General features: G+C 41.8%; 1 protein-coding gene across 2 annotated transcripts in view; it reads right to left on the bottom strand.

Moving 5' to 3' along the window:
- LOC110530443 (myosin light chain kinase 2, skeletal/cardiac muscle) overlaps positions 1–11,585 on the bottom strand; it is a 38,633-nt gene extending 27,048 nt beyond the window's left edge. Inside the window, exon 1 of one of the 2 annotated variants that reach the window (XM_021613513.2) lies at positions 11,230–11,585. In XM_021613513.2, the coding sequence (XP_021469188.2) occupies positions 11,230–11,367 (138 nt within the window). In that variant the 5' untranslated portion in view covers positions 11,368–11,585. The remainder of the gene's footprint in view (positions 1–11,229) is intronic. The other variant, XM_021613512.2, reaches the window with a different exon arrangement.
- Positions 11,586–19,597: the final 8,012 nt, after the last annotated feature.

Raw genomic sequence — 19,597 nt, forward strand, 5'->3', positions numbered from 1 at the left:
CAATGGCTAGCCCCCATTTATATATATATTGATTGTATTACTGTCGATGTGCATGTACACCCTGGCCCATCTACTGTTGCTAGCCCCAATTCGGACTTGTGCTCTGATATCTGCTTCACTGATTTCTGCTCTCGTAAAAGCCTGGGTTTTCTGCATGTTAACACTAGAAGCTTATTACTAAAAATTAATCAATTGAAAGTGTGGGCTTCACAGCTCCAATCCAGATGTGTTGGTCATTACTAAGACGTGGTTAAGGAAGAGCGTTTTGAACACTGATGTTAACCTTTCTGGTTATATACTTTACAGATCTTACAAAGGTGGGGGAGTGGCAATCTTACCAAGGATCACCTTCAGTGCTCGGTTGTCTCCACCAAATCTGTCCCCAAACAATTTAATTTGCTGGTTTTAAGCATTCAACTTTCAAATAGCTCTTTGTTGACTGTTGCTGGGTGCTATCGTCCTCCATCAGCACCGACCTGTACCCTACCTGCCCTAAGCTCTCTCCTGGCCCCTTACACTAAGCCTGAATTTGTCCTGCTAGGTGACCTAAACTGGGACATGCTTAAACCACCTGACAAAGTCCTAAAGCAATGGGACTCCCTAAATCTTTCTCAGATTATTATCCAACAAGGTATGACTCCAAACACCCAGAAAAGGCTACTCTCCTCAATGTTATCCTCACAAATAATCCTAATAGATATCAGTCTGGTGTTTTCTGTAATGACCTTAGCGATCACTGTTTTACAGCCTGTATTTGTAATGGCTGCTTATTGAAATGACATTTCCTGATTTGTCAGACGCTTGCTGAAAACTTTAATGAGCATGCCTTCCTTCATGAACTGACCTCTGTAAAATGGTACAGAATCAGCTTGATCCCCTCTGTCGAAGACGCTTGAACCTTCTTTTTATATATTTTCAGTGGTATTGTTAACAAACATGCCCCCATAAAGAAATTGAGAATTAAAAACAGGTTCAGCCCCTGGTTCGACTGTGATCTTGCAGAGTTACTCCACCCCAAGAATAGCATTTGGCGAAATGCTCGGCACACGCATACTCAGGCTGACTGGCTATTGTTCAGGCAAATGAGAAATAAGTGCACTCAGGCTATCCGGAAGGCTAAAGTTTGTAACTTTGAGGAGCAGTTCTCTCTCTGTGTGTCTAACCCCAAGAAGTTCTGGAAAACGGTTAAAGATCTGGAGAATAAACCCTCCTCCTCACAGCTGACCTTGTCCCTTAATGTTGAGGATGTGGTTGTTATTTACAAGAAGCACATGGCTGAGCTCTTTAATCACCACTTCATTAAAACTTCTTAAGACTCAAATCTTGTTAACAGGATCGATTTGACAACAGCCAGTGAAAGTGCAGGCCGCCAAATTCAAACAGAAATCTCATAATTAAAATTCCTCAAACATACAAGTATTTTACACCATTTAAAAAATGTACTTGTTGTTAATCCAACCACAGTGTCCAATTTCAAAAAGGCTTTACAACAAAAGCCTACCATGCGATTATGTTAGGGCAGCGCCTAGTCACAAAAAAGAGCAATTTTCCAGCCAAAGAGAGGAGTCACAAAAAGCAGAAATGGAGATAAATCACTAACCTTTGATGATCTTCATCAGATGGCACTCATAGGACTTCATGTTACACAATACATGTATTTTTGTTCGATAAAGTTCATATTTATATCCAAAAATCTCAGTTTACATTGGCGCGTTATGTTCAGTAATGTTTTGCCTCCAAAATATCGGGTGATTTTGCAGAGCCACATCAATTTACAGAAATACTCATCATAAACTTTGATGAAAATACAAGTGTTATACATAGTTTTAAAGATAAACATCTCCTTAATGCAACCACTGTGTCAGATTTCAAAAAAGATTTACGCCGAAAGCACACCATGCAATAATCTGAGTACAGCGCTCAGCCACCAAAACAAGCCATACAGATACCCGCCATGTTGTGGAGTCAACAAAAGTCAGAAATAGCATTATAAATATTCACTTACCTTTGATGATCTTCATCGGAATGCACTCCCAGGAATCCCAGTTCCACAATAAATGTTTGTTTTGTTCGATGAAGTCCATCATTTATGTCCAAATACCTCCTTTTTGTTTGCGCGTTTAGTCCAGTAATCCAAATACACAAGGCGCGGGCACTAAGTCCAGACGAAAAGTAAAAAACGTTCCATTACAGTTTGTAGAAACATGTCAAACGACGTATATAACCAATCTTTAGGATGTTTTTAATCATAAATCTTCAATAATAATCCAAACTGACAATTCTTTTGTCATTAGAAAGGAAAAGGAACGGAGCTCGTGCTCATGGCCGTGCGCGTGACTAAACTAAAGGCTTTCAGCCAGACCACTGGTTGAAACAGCTCTTATTCGCTCCCCTTTCACAATAGAAGCCTGAAACAACATGCTAAAGACTGTTGAGATCAAGTGGAAGCCTTAGGATGTGCAATCGGACCCCAATTACACTGTATATTGGATAGGCAATCACTTGAAAAACTACAAACTTCAGATTTCCCACTTCCTTGTTGGATTTTTCTCAGGTTTTTGCCTGCCATATGAGTTATGTTATACTCACAGACATTATTTTAACAGTTTTGGAAACTTTAGAGTGTTTTCTATCCAATGCATATTCTAGCTTCTGGGCCTGAGTAGCAGGCAGTTTACTTTGGGAACGCTTTTCATCCGAAGTTGAAAATACTGCCCCCTTGCATAAGAGGTTTTAAGTCAGGATTCCTATTTGACTCCGCCATGTCTCCTTGCATGTCCAATATTTCCTTTTTTTTACCTGTTTCTCCTTTCTGGGGAGGTTTCCATTGCTTGGAAGGCAGCCACGGTTTGTCCTGTATTTTAAGGGGCGATCAAGCTGATCCTACCTGTTATAGGCCTATTTCTATTTTGTTTCCAACACTGTTTATCAAAAGTGTTGGAAAACTTGTCAATAATCAACAGACTGGCATTCTTGATGTCTATAGTATTCTCTCGGGTATGCAATCTGGTTTCAGCTCAGGTTATAGATGTGTCACTGCAACCTTAAAGGTCCTCAGTGATGTCACCATTGCCCTTGATTATAAGCAATATTGTGCTGCTATTTTTATTGACTTGGCCAAAGCTTTTGATACGGTAGACCATTCCATTCTTGTGGGCCAGTTAAGGAGTACACTCTCAAAGAGTGTAGTGTATAAAGTCAGAACATCTGCTGTCTCAGCCACTGCTTGTCACCAAGGGAGTACTCTAAGGCTCAATCCTAGGCCCCATGCTCTTCTCAATTTGCATCAACAACATAGCTCAGGCAGGAAGCTCTCTCATCCATTTATATGCCGATGATACAGTATTATACTCAGCTGGCCCCTCCCTGGATTTTGTGTTAAACGCTCTACAACAAAGCTTTCTTAGTGTCCAACCATCTTTCTCTACCCGTAACCTTGTTCTGAACACCTCCAAAACAAAGGTCATGTGGTTTGGTAAGAAGAATGCCCCTCTTTCCACAGGTGTTATTACTACCTCTGAGGCTTTAGAGCTTGAGGTAGTCACCTCATTGAAGTACTTGGGAGTATGGCTAGACGGTGCACTGTCCTTCTCTCAGCACATATCAAGGTAAGGTAAGGGTGATCTCGAGTTGCTAGATGTTCTTTACCATACAGCCATCAGATTTGCCACCAATGCTCCTTATAGAACACGTCACTGCACTCTATATTCCTCTGTAAACTGGTCATCTCTGTATACCCGTCGCAAGACCCACTGGTTGATGCTTATTTATAAAACCCTCGTAGGCCTCACTCCCTCCTATCTGCAATATCTACTTCAGCCCTCATCCTCCACATACAACACCTGTTCTGCCAGTCACATTCTGTTAATGGTCCCCAAAGCACACACATCCCTGGGTCGCTCCTCTTTTCAGTTCGCTGCAGCTAATGACTGGAACGAGCTGCAACAAACACTCAAACTGGACAGTTGTATCTCAATCTCTTCATTCAAAGACTCAATCATGGACACTCTTACTGACGGTTGTGGCTGCTTTGTGTGATGTATTGTTGTCTCTACCTTCTTGCCCTTTGTGCTGTTGTCTGTGCCCAATAATGTTTGTACCATGTTTTGTGCTGCTACCATGTTGTGTTGCTACCATGTTGTTGTTATGTTGTGTTGCTACCTTGCTGTGTTGTCATGTGTTGCTGCCTTGCTATGTTGTTGTCTTAGGTCTCTCTTTATGTAGTGTTGTCTCTCTTGTTGTGATGTGTGTTTTGTCCTATATTTATATTGTATTTTTTTTTTTAAATGTATCCCAGCCCCCATCCCCACGGGAGGCCTTTTGCCTTTTGGTAGGCCGTCAATGTAAATAAGAATTTAGTGATAAGAACTGACTTGCCTATTTAAATAAAGGTTAAATAAAAAATACAAAAATATAACAAATAATGAAATCAGTCAATTGAAATAAATTCATTAGGCCCTAATCTATGGATACAAAAATGACTTGGAATACAGATATACATACAGTATGTTGGACACAGATGCCTTTAAAAAAAAGGTAGGGGGCTTGGATCAGAAGACCAGTCAGTATCTGGTGTGACCTTTTACCTCATGCAGCACGACATCTCCTTTGCATAGAGTTGATCAGGCTATTGAGTGTGGCCTGTGGAATGTTGTCGCACTCCTCTTCAATGGCTGTGTGAAGTTGCTGGATATTGGCAGAAAGTGGAACATGTTGTTGGACACGTCGATCCAGAGCATCCAAAACATTCTCAATGGGTGACATGTCTGGTGAGTATGCAGGCCTTGGAAGAACTGGGACATTTTCAGCTTCCAAGAATTGTGCACAGATCCTTTCGACATGTGACATTATCATGCTGAAACATAAGGTGATGCAATTGTGTTCGTTGTCTGTAGCTTATGCCTGCCCATGCCCTAACCCCCATGGGGCACTCTGTTCACAATGCTGACATCAGCAAAGTGAGGCCAGTTGGACATGCCAAATTCTCTAAAACGACGTTGGATGCGGCTTATGGTAGAGAAATTAACATTCAATTCTCTGGCATGCCAATTGAACGCTCCCTCAAAACTTTAGACATCTATGGCATTGTGTTGTGTGACAAAACTGCACATTTTAGAATGGCGTTTTATTGTCCTCAGCAGAAGGTGCACCTGTGTAATGATCATGCTGTTTAATCAGCTTCTTGATATGTTACATCTGTCAGGTGGATGGATTATCTTGGCAAAGGAGAAATGCTCACTAAAAGGGATGTAAACAAATTTGTGCACAACATTTTAGAGAAGTAAGCTTCATGTGCATATGGAACATTCTTAGGATCTTTAATTTCAACACTTCACATGGTGAATTTATAGTTTTGTTCAGTGGTAGATAGGTAATATATTTTTAACCATGCAACTTGAATTCAACAAAGAGGACACTTTAAATTATTGTTGTATCATTGACACGTGTGCCAACTAATGCCCTCCAAGCCCATCCCTAGATCCAGAAATGATACGACTAAGGAGACATCCAGATAAGCTGGGCTCACATTTGCAGGACTCGCACCTGTCCTTGGACACCAACAGATGAATTTCGACAATGTAGGTCATTCGGCTCAGCTCGTGTCACTTTGAGAAGCGTAGAGGTTTACCTTACCTTATGCATGCAACACTTTCATGGAGTAAAACATTTCCATTGAGCTGGCCGGCAAGTGAGCAAGGGGAAAGGAAAGTCCAGGCTGCCTCAGAGGATTATTGCACAGCACACACATTGCTCATAAATCAACTTTGGATATTCAAATACTCACACTACTGACTAATTAAATTTAACACTGTGGTTGATCAACAGTGGAACTCAATAGTACATCTGAGAATATAGAGCTCTGAAGAATATACAGTGGATATTATTTACCCAAATATGTCTGTCCTCCAATACAGGCCTAGGAGGAGCATGCGGTAAACTCCATCTCGAAGTAGCGCACCACAAAACACTGAGAAAAACTGTGAAAGCTTTCCCAGATATGGAGAACAGTGTCCAGATCTACCCCTAAAGTCAATATGGCTTCACAGTAATAGCGCTGTATATCACTCGAGGCCAGGGGCACTGTAAGGCCATTTAACTGTGGGTGAGGCCGGGAGGAGTAACAGGCTTCAGTAGTGGGGCTGATTACATAAACCAGAGATCGAGTTCATCTCACTGACACTTTACATTGAAACTGGAGAAATAGCCGTCAGAGAGCCCAAACTCAAGTCCCGCCCCACCCTCTCAGTGTCTGCCAAATGGAGGTGCCATGTGTGGAGCATTTACAACATCCGCCACACCAACACACACACACAAGGGGTGTGTGTGTGTGTGTGTGTGTGTGTGTGTGTGTGTGTGTGTGTGTGTGTGTGTGTGTGTGTGTGTGTATGTTTACGCGTGTGTTTGTGTGTGAGTGAGTCTATGAGTGACTGTGTGTGTGAGCGTGTCCTGATTGACCCTGTAGATTTGGAACACCTATTCACTTGGTCCACAGACTAAGAACAAACAGTTCTCTAGGTCAGCTGCAAGACAGTATTGGGGTAAATGGATATACCCTGAAGGCTTGTCACATAAATAGAATCCGCAAAGCCAAACTGTCATTCCTACATATTCTTATTCACATCCCAATTACCCACTTGCAAAAGACACAGATTGTCTCTATTGTTAGATGCAGAAAGGAAAGAACTTTCAACTGATATTGCTAAATCACATTACACTCCTTATTAGTAGTGAGTATTAGCAAGAACTGTAGCACTTATATCATGACACTACTAGGGCAAGCATGAAAGCCGTGGCACAAACACACACATCTGCATGCACACTCATAATCTATATAATGCTAATGTCTGCATAAATACAGTTAATTTTAACCAAGCGCTATACTTAGCAGGATAAACAATCTCTGCCGGGGAATATACTGTGTGGTGGAGTGACCTGTGTGGTATTAGAGGGGTGTTTGTTTGGCAAGGCGACAAACTTCACCGTTATAAATGGACCTCTGCCTCCCTCACCCAGAACACACTGTCCTGGGACGCTCCAGGGTCGTGTGCTGCCTGCTGGGGGGGCCTGTGGTTGGACACCTAGCCCCCTCCTCTCCCATGGCCCTGTCCCCCCGTCACACCATCCAGCCTGCCGACTCTCTCTCATTCCTGTCTGTCTCTTGGAAAGTAAGGGGCAGAAATGTGCGTGGCAGCCAAGAAACGTAACACCTGTTAACAGCTGACACCCCAGTGTTCCCTCGTTCTCTCGACTAAAATGTGTAAACCTTGTGGGGGTGAAACACTAGGCCATGGTCTCCAAGACAAGATGAGTATAAAATTGAGCAGAATTTAGTGTAAAATAAATAATTTAAATTCAATAAACACATGATTTATGTTTTATGCTAAATGTGTATTGTTAGGACATTAAATTTTTTGGTTGATTGTGCAAGAAGACATATTACGTGTTATTAGGTTATTATGACATCATTACTATTTCATCATGCAAAACCAAGTAAATGGTAGTTGGTGATTTAGAAGTGCCACATTCTGCTTGATCAAATTCTGTATTTCTCAACACTTGACAGCAGGTGGTGCTCTTAGTTAAGCTAAAAGGAGACTCATTTCTGATTGGCCCAAGGACATCGATATGGTTTCGATGAGTCAGGGCAGTCCTCATTAATGATGGAATAGAAGTTAGGGTACGCTAAATGTGTTAATATTGCTAGATCATATGGGGAAAAACTCAGTTTGGCTGATAAACACAAAAACGATCAAAAAAAGGGCACAGAACGCAATGAATGAAATACTATTCACTGGCATGTTTAGAAGATAGTGGCCAGTCTGAAATGTAAGGCATCTACCATAGAGGACCCCATCCTGGCTGCGTTTACACAGGCAGCCCAATTCTCATCTTCTTTACACTAATTGGTCTTTTGACCAATCCAGTCAGATTTTTTCACATCAGATCTTTTTCAGAGCCTATCTGATTGACCAATTAGTGAAAAAAAGATCAGAATACGTCTGCCTGTGTAAACGCAGACAATGTTCATTTGTAACAAGCGAGTCGACTGGGTGTTCTGAGTTCCATATTGGATGCTTAGCCACATGTATTAATAGTGCCTCAGATCTTCCAGATACCACGCCAGAGAGGGAAACAGGAGAAGGTGATAGATCTCCATCTTGTCTTTGAAGCTTTACTGATTGGCTGCGTCATTGATCAACTTCAACTAAATCAGCGCCTAGATTAAGAATGATTAATCGGTGGATGCAGTTATTTGAAAACAATTAAGTTTCACCTGTGTGCGATTATGGAGCCTCAATGCTATCTAAGTTTAGAGTCTGAACTATTTATGATACTATAGGACACAGACTGATAATGAGATACTATTCTGGGGTAACGATAGGCTACACTAAATCTATTGTCATTGGTTTTCTTCAGTTAGGTAAAAAATGCTTTGAGGGAGGCCATCTACTCCTTTGTTGTTACAGAAACACAGTGAGACACTGTCAAAAACAGCCGGTGCACAACAGTACAGACCAATGAGATGTAGTACACAGTTACAAAAAACAGATGCTGCAATGCCGTAACATGAACGGAGCCCTCCCACCTGGCACACACTGGTTGAATCAATGTTGTTTCCACGTCATTTCAATGAAATGTTTTTAGCAATGAAAAACTATTCAACTGGTGATAACTATGGAATCAAGTATCATAACTTCTGTAGTAGCCAACATACTTGTACTTCTTCTTCACCAACATACTCCTACATTAAAGGCCTATTGTACAGTGAGGTGGCTTAAAATCCATTCCCTGCTGGGCTTCTCAGCTCACATTACTCTTCAACACTACTACCACACATTCAATCAGCCCCGTCCAATGTGTTGAGCTCAGTAATTGAATGTGACATTTAGCTGAGGCACAAAATGTTCCAGTATATGATACACCCAGCCAGCAGAGCTGTGGTGGTTACCAGCGGTATCAGAGATGTGATTAGGACAACAGAGAGAAGCAGAGAGATTGATCTGGGAGTATAGGCCAATTTCCAGTAAAGATAGGAATGTCTACCCTGGTCATTTCAGGGCAATGATAACTGTACTGTACGTGAGCAGAACAAGGACGTGTACTTGGAGATCACCCAATTTGCATCAGTGGGAGAGAAAGGACGCTGTGCTCTGAGGGGTAACTATGAATAAAGTTTGTATTTTAATATAGCATCAGGTGTTGTGATACAGTGCAGACAGAGGAGTGGGATCTCCTGTGGCAGCGGGGAATGGGTTTCCTCTTTAATCACCCTATCATAGTCACAATACCCTCTGCTGCCTGGCAGTTACCATCTGTAAATAAACATTTCAATGTGTTCTTAACTGACTTGCCTAGTTAAATAATGATTCCATTTTTAAAAGTTCAAATGTTTTACCAACCAGCCACCAAAAATAACTATCCAGGGAATCTCATTGTATTTAGTTCCACACTACAGAGGAACTAAATACAATGACATTCCCTGGAGAGTTGTTTTTGGTGGCTGGATGGTAACTGCCAGGCAGTAGAGGGTATTGTGATTATGCCACAGGAGATCCCACTCCTCTGTCTGCACTGTATCACAACGCCTGATGCTATATTAAAATACAAACTCTAATCCTAGTTCCCCCTCAGAGCACAGCTTCCTTTTCCCCTCCACTGATGCAAATTGGGTGATCTAAAGGGCTTCATACCCACGCAACTGCCATCTGACAGGCACCACTCTAACTATGTGGCCGCGGGTGATGATGGACAACAGGTATATTCCTGCTCAGCTGCTTTAACTAACCCACACGACATTGAGCACTACAAAAGTTACTTTCTTTAAACCCCCCCCCCCCCCCCCCCCCCCCCGCATTGTTTTCCTGGAGTGGACACAACACACTGCTGATTTGTGACCTTGTTTACCATGGTAACAACTGTGAGGAGATGAGGATACAAACAAGGATACAACAAGTGTCTCATTACGTCAATAAACAGAAGGGATGGCTGTGTAAACATAGGTATCTTGTGGGTATGACAGAACTATGTCAGCAGGCATCTTAGTTCTATCACAGAGTAGTCTTGAAATGTCATTTTTTTCATGTTCCTAATGATGCTACTAGTAGTTCATCTCTGTGACCAATAAAATGTGATTTGATTTGATATTAAACGTGATGCCAGGTGCTAACAACCACTACAAAACTGCACTGTACTACTCCAGCTGCCTTGAAAGAGAGAGACAGAGATATAACTGTAGGCTTCTATCTTTTCAATGGTCTTTTTCTCTTCCAAATCACCCATTTACCATTATGTTTATGTCCATAATGTCAAAGACATAACTCTTATACTCTCCAACCAGTCGAGGGGCTATCCTCCATATACTTCAGTTGCATCTTACCTAGCCGGGACACCACAGATCATATTCCGTTACATCATTCCATCATGGGTCCATATCAACTTGAAGCTCTTACCATTCCGGGCTAAATGAATGGACACAGAATTATGTTTCCTATGTTTCCTCAGTGTGTAGGCCTACATGATACAAAAAACATGCTTGTCTTGTCCCCTTAAATATTTGTAATACACTTAAGTTAGTGTTGAAAGTGAGAAATGCTGGGGCATCTACAACTGTCACGGAATTGCTGGAAAGTTTTTCAGTGGAAATATAAGCTGGTGAAACAACATGTGGTCATATTACGTGTAAAGTGTAAGGTTCCAATGCCTAAGGCCTTCTCATATCTTACTACAGTGCTGACAGGTACCGGTGGGCTGTGTTCTACTTCAGACTTGTATGCAATGGAACATCATATCTGTGCCAGAACTGTGGGGGGTTTTATACTGTTTTAAAGCTACAGTAACAGCATGCCCTGCTCAGATGAACAAACTGAAATAGTGTAAAAGCAACATTCCAAAACCACGCCTTTCTAGCTAAAGTCCTAAAGATGTAGGATTGTAATTTGACCGGTGAAAGTACAATACTGTTAATAAAACTGTGTGTTAGTGCGGGTTTTCAGTGAATTTATATAAATCACAAAGCTCATCTGCATTTCCCGCGACGCAGGAAAATTCTCACTAACAATAGTGTTATCAAATTAAGATCCTGCATCTGTAGGTCACATGACCCAGGTGCTGCATGCTTTCCAGTGCTTTGTGAGATAGCAACGAGTAGCATTTTCACAACAACCTCTGTCATAAAGCAGACTCCACACTTTTCTTATTTACAAGATTTCAAAAAGCCTTCTTCTCTACCTGCACATTAGAGGGAATGGATTCTTTAGCCGTCCTCCTGTAGCAGAGTAAATCCCAGAGCCTGTGCCAGAGGTATGAAGCCATCAGACACATACTGCTCACTAGCCAAATGTCCCTGCCCTTGAAGAATCTCTCCATGTTTGCACTCCTCTACTTCCACCTGCTTTTACCCTTTCCTTTCTTCACTCTCTTCTTTCCAGTCTACACTCTGTCTTTAATCTCAGTGACCAACGGGAGCCTCTCGAAGAGAGAGAATTCACAGGCTTCAGAGAGGAAGGTTAAGAGAGATGGCAGCAGTACACTGATTAGGAGAGAGCGAGAGAGGGTTAGCAACGCCCAAACATTACTACACCGTTACCTCTGCTCCACCGCTCCAACTCTGTCAACCCCCACCCTTCAGCTCCATGTTGCCCAAAGGACAGGAGGGTTTGACCCACTGACAAAAGAGTGACAGGTGACAGCAAAGGGTGTCTAAGAGACACACCTGCTGAGAGGTCATTCTCTCTCTCTCCATCGCTCTCTCTCCTTCTCTCGACACCCCGCCTCTCTCTCTTTCTCTCGACACCCCGCCTCTCTCTCTTTCTCTCGACACCCCGCCTCTCTCTCTTTCTCTCGACACCCCGCCTCTCTCTCTTTCTCCCTCACTCTCTCTCTCCCTTTCATCATCGTATACTTTCTGATCAGACAGTCAGCTCTCTTTGGCATGTGTGTACAAATGGCCTGTTTGGGTGCTAAGTATGTCAGCAGACATGAGAATGATCTTAGTTTGCAAGGGTAAAAACCACTGGTTGCCATAGTGGAGGTGATGATAATAGCACAAGGGAATGATTAATAGATAAAAACAACATGTCAACAAATGTCACAGTAACTCGTAAAACTAACAAGAGCTGAGGCAAAACATGACATACAAGTAAGCAAATCTGAGATTATTGGGGTTCTGTAGCTTGCTTGCAAATTTGGAGACTGGGTCCGGGTGTAAATAGCTAGCGCTATTGGATAACTGTTGTAAATGTCGCACTGCAATTCACGTGCTTTGATTGGACCATGACCTTTACACTTCAATGAACGATTATCAGGGGACTCTCTTTAGTTGGGCTGTATTCACGTACTTCAACATCATTAGATTTGCTTTCAATACACACCAATGGTGGATAATTTATAATGTACACTAAATAGCATATCATTACAAAATTCCCCGTATATAAATTATTATTATATAAATTATTATTATTTCCCCCCTGTGGTGTCTGTTAATGTCAGGCAGCTGTATTTAAAATGTAAAATCTCTCTGTAAAGTGATTGCCTCAAAACACACTCCCATATGATCAGCAAAGCAGAGCTGCTCAACAATGACACATTTTGGCTGTGAAAGGACATGGAGGCTGGCACCACATCATCTGGCTAATGCTGTCAGCCTGACACTGGGGGGTAGCATGGTAGCAGAGATACCAAAACAACCGTGGCAATGTGTGGCATGTCTGGAAAAGACCCTGGATTCCCTTGCATTCGCCACAGGCCAAAAGAGTTCACTGGTCTGGTGAATAGCAGCCTACCCCAATCAACTGCACTTGGACACTGTGTTGATAAACCTCCAAATGAGCTTAAAATACTCTTTCCGTGGCCTCCAACTGCTCTTAAATGCTAGTAAAACTAAATGCATGCTCTTCAACCGATTGCCGCCCGCCTAGCATCACTACTCTGGACGGTTCTGACTTAGAATATGTGGACAAGTACAAATACCTAGTGGGTCAAAAAAGTATTTAGTCAGTAACCAATTGTGCCAGTTCTCCCACTTAAAACGATGAGAGAGGCCTGTAATTTTCATTATAGGTACACTTCAACTATGACAGACAAAATGAGTAAAAAAATCACATTTTAGAATTTTTTATGAATTTATTTGCAAATTATGGTGGAAAATAAGTATGGTCCATGGTCTAATGTCCATTTCTCATGTGATTTTCTGGATATTTTTCTCATTTTGTCTGTCATAGTTGAAGTGTACCTATGATGAAAATTACTAGTCTCTCTCATCTTTTTAAGTGGGAGAACGTGCACAATTGGTGGCTGACTAAATACTTTTTTTTGCCCCACTGTAGGTGTCTGATTAGACTGTAAACTGTCCTTCTAGACTCACATTAAGCATCTCCAATCCAAAATTAAATCTAGAATCGGCTTCCTATTTCACAACAAAGCCTCCTTTACTCATGATGCCAAACATACCCTCGTAAAACTGACTATCCTACCGATCCTTGACTTTGGCGATGTAATTTACAAAGTAGCCTCCAACACTCAACTCTGCTAATTGGATGCAGTCTAACACAGTGCCATCTGTTTTGTCACCAAAGCCCCATATACTACCCACCATTGCGACCTGTATGCTCTCATTGGCTGGTCCTCGCTACATATTCGTCGCCAAACCCACTGGCTCCAGGTCATCTATAAGTCTTTGCTAGGTAAAGCCCCACCTTATCTCAGCTCACTGGTCACCATAGTTACACCCACCCGTAGCACGCACTCCAGCAGGTATATTTCACTGGTCATCCCCAAAGCCAACACCTCCTTTGGCTGTCTTTCCTTCCAGTTCTCTGCTGCCAATGACTGGAACAAAAATCACTGAAGCTGGAGACTTATATCTCCCTCACTAACTTGAAGCATCAGCTGTCAGAGCAGCTTACCGATCACTGTACCTGTACACAGCCCATCTGTAAATAGCACACCCAACTACCTCATCCCCATATTGTTATTTTTTTGTTTTTTGCTCTTTTGCACCACAGTATCTCTACTTGCACATAATCTGCACATATATCACTCCAGTGTTAATGGTAAATTGTAATTATTTTGCCACTATGGCCTATTTTTTGCCTTACCTCCCTAATCTTACTACATTTGCACACACTGTACATAGATTTTTATATTGTGTTATTGGCTGTACGTTTTCTTATCCCGTGTGTAACTCTGTGTTGTTGTTTTTTGTCGCACTACTTTGCTTTATCTTGGCCATGTCGCAGTTATAAATGAGAACTTGTTCTCAACTGGCCTACCTGGTTAAATAAAGGTGAAACCAAAAATGTAATAAAAACTCATTCAAGTTTTTGCTGTCTGGTGAAATTGAGGAACTGCTCTAAAATGTGTTTATAATATAAGCTTGTGAACCATACCACTGGTCTTTGACTACTTATAGAATGCAGTATAGTGCACAAATTAATTCTATGTAACAGGTATATTATTCTATTTTGGGATACTGCATAATGGTTTCTTATCAAGTCCGAAATAAACCGTACAGCAGAGTATGGAGTCAAACTATTGGCTCCTTTTTCAAAGTGGAGAGAGATGCCACCCTGTGGCTAAAACGCTGACTGCATCTTGGTTCTGTTCTTTTTGGGGGGTTGTGTTAAAGCCCCCTCTTGGTGACACAGTAGATTGCAGCATGCTGCAGTGAAGGGACTATGACACTAGATGGTACCAATCAACCATAAACTTCATAGGCGTGACAAAGGAAAGGGACGCATTAAATCTGCTATATACATGGTGTCGTGACGTTGGCCTGGGGGTAGGTTTATGACAGTCATAACTACCTCTTCCCCCCTTTTTCCTCTCTCTACCCTACTGATGTTACATTTGCAAAACCCTTGGTTAACATAGAGATTCTGGGAACATCAGAAGGTGGGGGGAAATTAACTATATTCTGGTAATCCGACCAATTGAACATATGCGGTGGTACTTAATGAATATGATGTCATTTCGGTTGTCATCTGAGACATTCTCATCAATGATAAGATGACATAAACTCTACAGTGGAAAGTCTACACATCAGAGTTATCGGATTCACATGGAATTGTTGTTCAAATGAAATGTTTGAATATGAAATTATTCGTGATGGGATGAAAAGTGATTTTAGCTTCTAAAATGTGAGATTTGGGTTTTCGTAAGGTTAGGGCTATGCTCAATCAGTGCTATACAACTTTTCAAACACGCCCTCCTTTCCCTTCCTATATAAAGCCTTGACGACAATGTAACCTCCTGTTCCGAGGATGTGAGGACGACGGTCCGATGTCAGAATGGTTCAGATAATAACTACAGAACGAAGCCAACATCAGCGTGAGCTTTGGTTGCGAATGGTATGAACGTTGAACTCTTATTACTACAGAAGTGATACCTCCTAGCCATTTAGTTAGCAACAGCATCTGCAAACGCAGGTTAGGAAGGAACAGACAGAGTATTCCGTCTACCACACAACGATGTTACTACAACGTACCCCATTTACCAGCAGAGACATTCTTCAAAGGACAAAGGACTCGGTTGGGCAACACGGCCTTCCATCTACCACCAACCTACCGAAGCGCAGCTCAGAGTAAATATTTATTGCATTTTCCTCTTCCAAATGGGCGGTAATTTAGAATGCATAAGATTCTGTATTTACCATACCACAGCTTCGCCCTTTGTTCCTCAGTCTTCCCGCTCTTTCACTCAAACTCAGCCCTTTTCTTTTTTGTAAGCAGCTGTCATATCTGTTCTGCCCGCTAGGGACGTTTTCCTTTATGACATAATTTGTAATCAAGTTATGATTTAATTATGTGTATGTGTAATTCTGTGTGATTAGTTAGGTATTTAGTAAATAAATAATTAAACCCAATTTTGTATTGCTGATTCAACTTGTTAGCCAGGGTTCGTGCAGATAACCAAGAATTTACAACTTTCAGATGAGACTGAATTAAGATGACGATTAATATTGACTGCTATTGATGTAAAATATTACTAGGTCTTTAAGAGGTTATTCGGAAGATAACAGCTCTATAAATATTATTTTGTGGTGCCCCGACTCTCTAGTTAATTACATTTACATGATTAGCTCAATCAGGTAATATTAATTACGGAGAAATGATTTTATAGAATAGCATGTCATATCACTTAATCCGGCATAGCCAAAGACACGGCAACGGAGTGTAAAAAAACTTTAGGAACACCTGCTCTTTCCATATCATATCACCAGGTTAACCAGGTTAATCCAGGTGACAGCTATGATCCCTTATTGATGTCACTTGTTAAATCCACTTCAAATCTGTGTAGATGAAGGGGAGGAGACAGGGTAAAAGAAGGATTTTACAATTGAGACATGGATTGTGTATGTGTAGTGTATGGGCAAGACAAAAGATTTAAGTGCCTCTGAACGGGGTATGGTAGTAGGTGCAGGGCACACCGGGTTTGAGTGTCAAGAACTGCAACACTGCTGGTTTTTCATCCTCAACAGTTTCCCATGTGTTTCAATAATGGTCCACCGCCCAAAGGAAATCCAGCCAACTTGACACAACTGTGGGAAGCATTGGAGGCAACATGGGCCAGCATCCCTGTGGGATGCTTTCGACACCTTGTAGAATCCATGCCCCAACTAATTGAGGCTGCTCTGAAAGCAAAAGGGGTGCAACTCAATATTAGGAAAGTGGTCCTCATGTTTTCTATAGTCAGTGTATAATATGCCTACCAAAGGAGGTTGGTGACACCTTAATTGGCGGGGGGGGGGGGGGGGGGGGGGGGGGGGAATCAGTGGAATGGTATCAAATAGCTGATGCCATTCCAAACAGCTGATTCCATTCCAAACAGCTGATTCCATTCCAAACAGATGATGCCATTCCAAATAGCTGATGCCATTCTAAATAGCTGATTCCATTCCAAACAGATGATGCCATTCCAAACAGATGACTCCATTCCAAACAGATGATGCCATTCCAAACAGCTGATTCCATTCCAAACAGATGATGCCATTCCAAACAGCTGATTCCATTCCAAACAGATGATGCCATTCCAAACAGCTGATTCCATTCCAAACAGATGATGCCATTCCAAACAGCTGATTCCATTCCAAACAGATGATGCCATTCCAAACAGCTGATTCCATTCCAAACAGATGATGCCATTCCAAATAGCTGATTCCATTCCAAACAGATGATGCCATTCCAAATAGCTGATGCCATTCCAAATAGCTGATTCCATTCCAAACAGATGATGCCATTCCAAACAGATGATTCCATTCCAAACAGATGATTCCATTCCAAACAGATGATGCCATTCCAAATAGCTGATGCCATTCCAAACAGATGATGCCATTCCAAACAGATGATGCCATTCCAAACAGCTGATTCCATTCCAAACAGATGATGCCATTCCAAACAGATGATGCCATTCCAAACAGATGATGCCATTCCAAACAGCTGATTCCATTCCAAACAGATGATGCCATTCCAAATAGCTGATGCCATTCTAAATAGCTGATTCCATTCCAAACAGATGATGCCATTCCAAACAGATGATTCCATTCCAAACAGATGATGCCATTCCAAACAGCTGATTCCATTCCAAACAGATGATGCCATTCCAAACAGCTGATTCCATTCCAAACAGATGATGCCATTCCAAACAGCTGATTCCATTCCAAACAGATGATGCCATTCCAAACAGCTGATTCCATTCCAAACAGATGATGCCATTCCAAATAGCTGATTCCATTCCAAACAGATGATGCCATTCCAAATAGCTGATGCCATTCCAAATAGCTGATGCCATTCCAAACAGATGATGCCATTCCAAATAGCTGATGCCATTCCAAATAGCTGATTCCATTCCAAACAGATGATGCCATTCTAAATAGCTGATTACATTCCAAACAGATGATGCCATTCCAAATAGCTGATGCCATTCCAAACAGATGATGCCATTCCAAACAGATGATGCCATTCCAAACAGCTGATTCCATTCCAAACAGATGATGCCATTCCAAACAGATGATGCCATTCCAAACAGATGATGCCATTCCAAACAGCTGATTCCATTCCAAACAGATGATGCCATTCCAAATAGCTGATGCCATTCTAAATAGCTGATTCCATTCCAAACAGATGATGCCATTCCAAACAGATGATTCCATTCCAAACAGATGATGCCATTCCAAACAGCTGATTCCATTCCAAACAGATGATGCCATTCCAAACAGCTGATTCCATTCCAAACAGATGATGCCATTCCAAACAGCTGATTCCATTCCAAACAGATGATGCCATTCCAAACAGCTGATTCCATTCCAAACAGATGATGCCATTCCAAATAGCTGATTCCATTCCAAACAGATGATGCCATTCCAAATAGCTGATGCCATTCCAAATAGCTGATGCCATTCCAAACAGATGATGCCATTCCAAATAGATGATGCCATTCCAAATAGCTGATTCCATTCCAAACAGATGATGCCATTCCAAATAGCTGATGCCATTCCAAATAGCTGATTCCATTCCAAACAGATGATGCCATTCTAAATAACTGATTCCATTCCAAACAGATGATGCCATTCCAAACAGATGATGCCATTCCAAACAGATGATGTCATTCCAAACAGCTGATGCCATTCCAAACAGCTGATTCCATTCCAAACAGATGATGCCATTCCAAATAGCTGATGCCATTCTAAATAGCTGATTCCATTCCAAACAGATGATGCCATTCCAAACAGCTGATTCCATTCCAAACAGATGATGCCATTCCAAACAGCTGATTCCATTCCAAACAGATGATGCCATTCCAAACAGCTGATGCCATTCCAAACAGATGATGCCATTCCAAATAGATGATGCCATTCCAAATAGCTGATTCCATTCCAAACAGATGATGCCATTCCAAATAGCTGATGCCATTCCAAATAGCTGATTCCATTCCAAACAGATGATGCCATTCTAAATAGCTGATTCCATTCCAAATAGCTGATTCCATTCCAAACTGATGATGCCATTCCAAATAGCTGATGCCATTCCAAACAGCTGATGCCATTCCAAATAGCTGATTCCATTCCAAACAGATGATAGCATTCCAAATAGCTGATGCCATTCCAAATAGCTGATTCCATTCCAAACTGATGATGCCATTCCAAATAGCTGATGCCATTCCAAACAGCTGATGCCATTCCATTCGCTCTGTTCTAGACATTATTATGAGCCATCCTGGTCTCCACCCTCTCCAGGTAGTAGAAGAAGGCCAGCTTGGCTACGTTGTTCTGGCTTTCAGCAAGCTGGCAGACCCCAACTATGGTGGGCCCTCTCTGTCCTCCTCTGCAGAGGGACCTCTGGTGCCTGTCTCTCATGGCTGCTGGGCGTCTTGTCTGAGCTGAAGAGAGGAAATACAGACAGTCAGACATGCATGCAGGCTATGTTACTCCTGGCAAGAGATGTTGATATACATTTGGATAATGGAGAAAATGAGAATTGATTTATTCCATCTGTCACCTGTTCCATTGCATCTTTGTTTGTAAAACTGAAGTGGCTTAATTGATTTATCGACTGTAGCCCAGAAGCCCACTATCTGCAGACCATAAACTACAAATCCCATA

This window comes from Oncorhynchus mykiss, chromosome 8 (assembly GCF_013265735.2).
Source record: "Oncorhynchus mykiss isolate Arlee chromosome 8, USDA_OmykA_1.1, whole genome shotgun sequence".
Taxonomy (NCBI): Eukaryota; Metazoa; Chordata; class Actinopteri; order Salmoniformes; family Salmonidae; genus Oncorhynchus; species Oncorhynchus mykiss.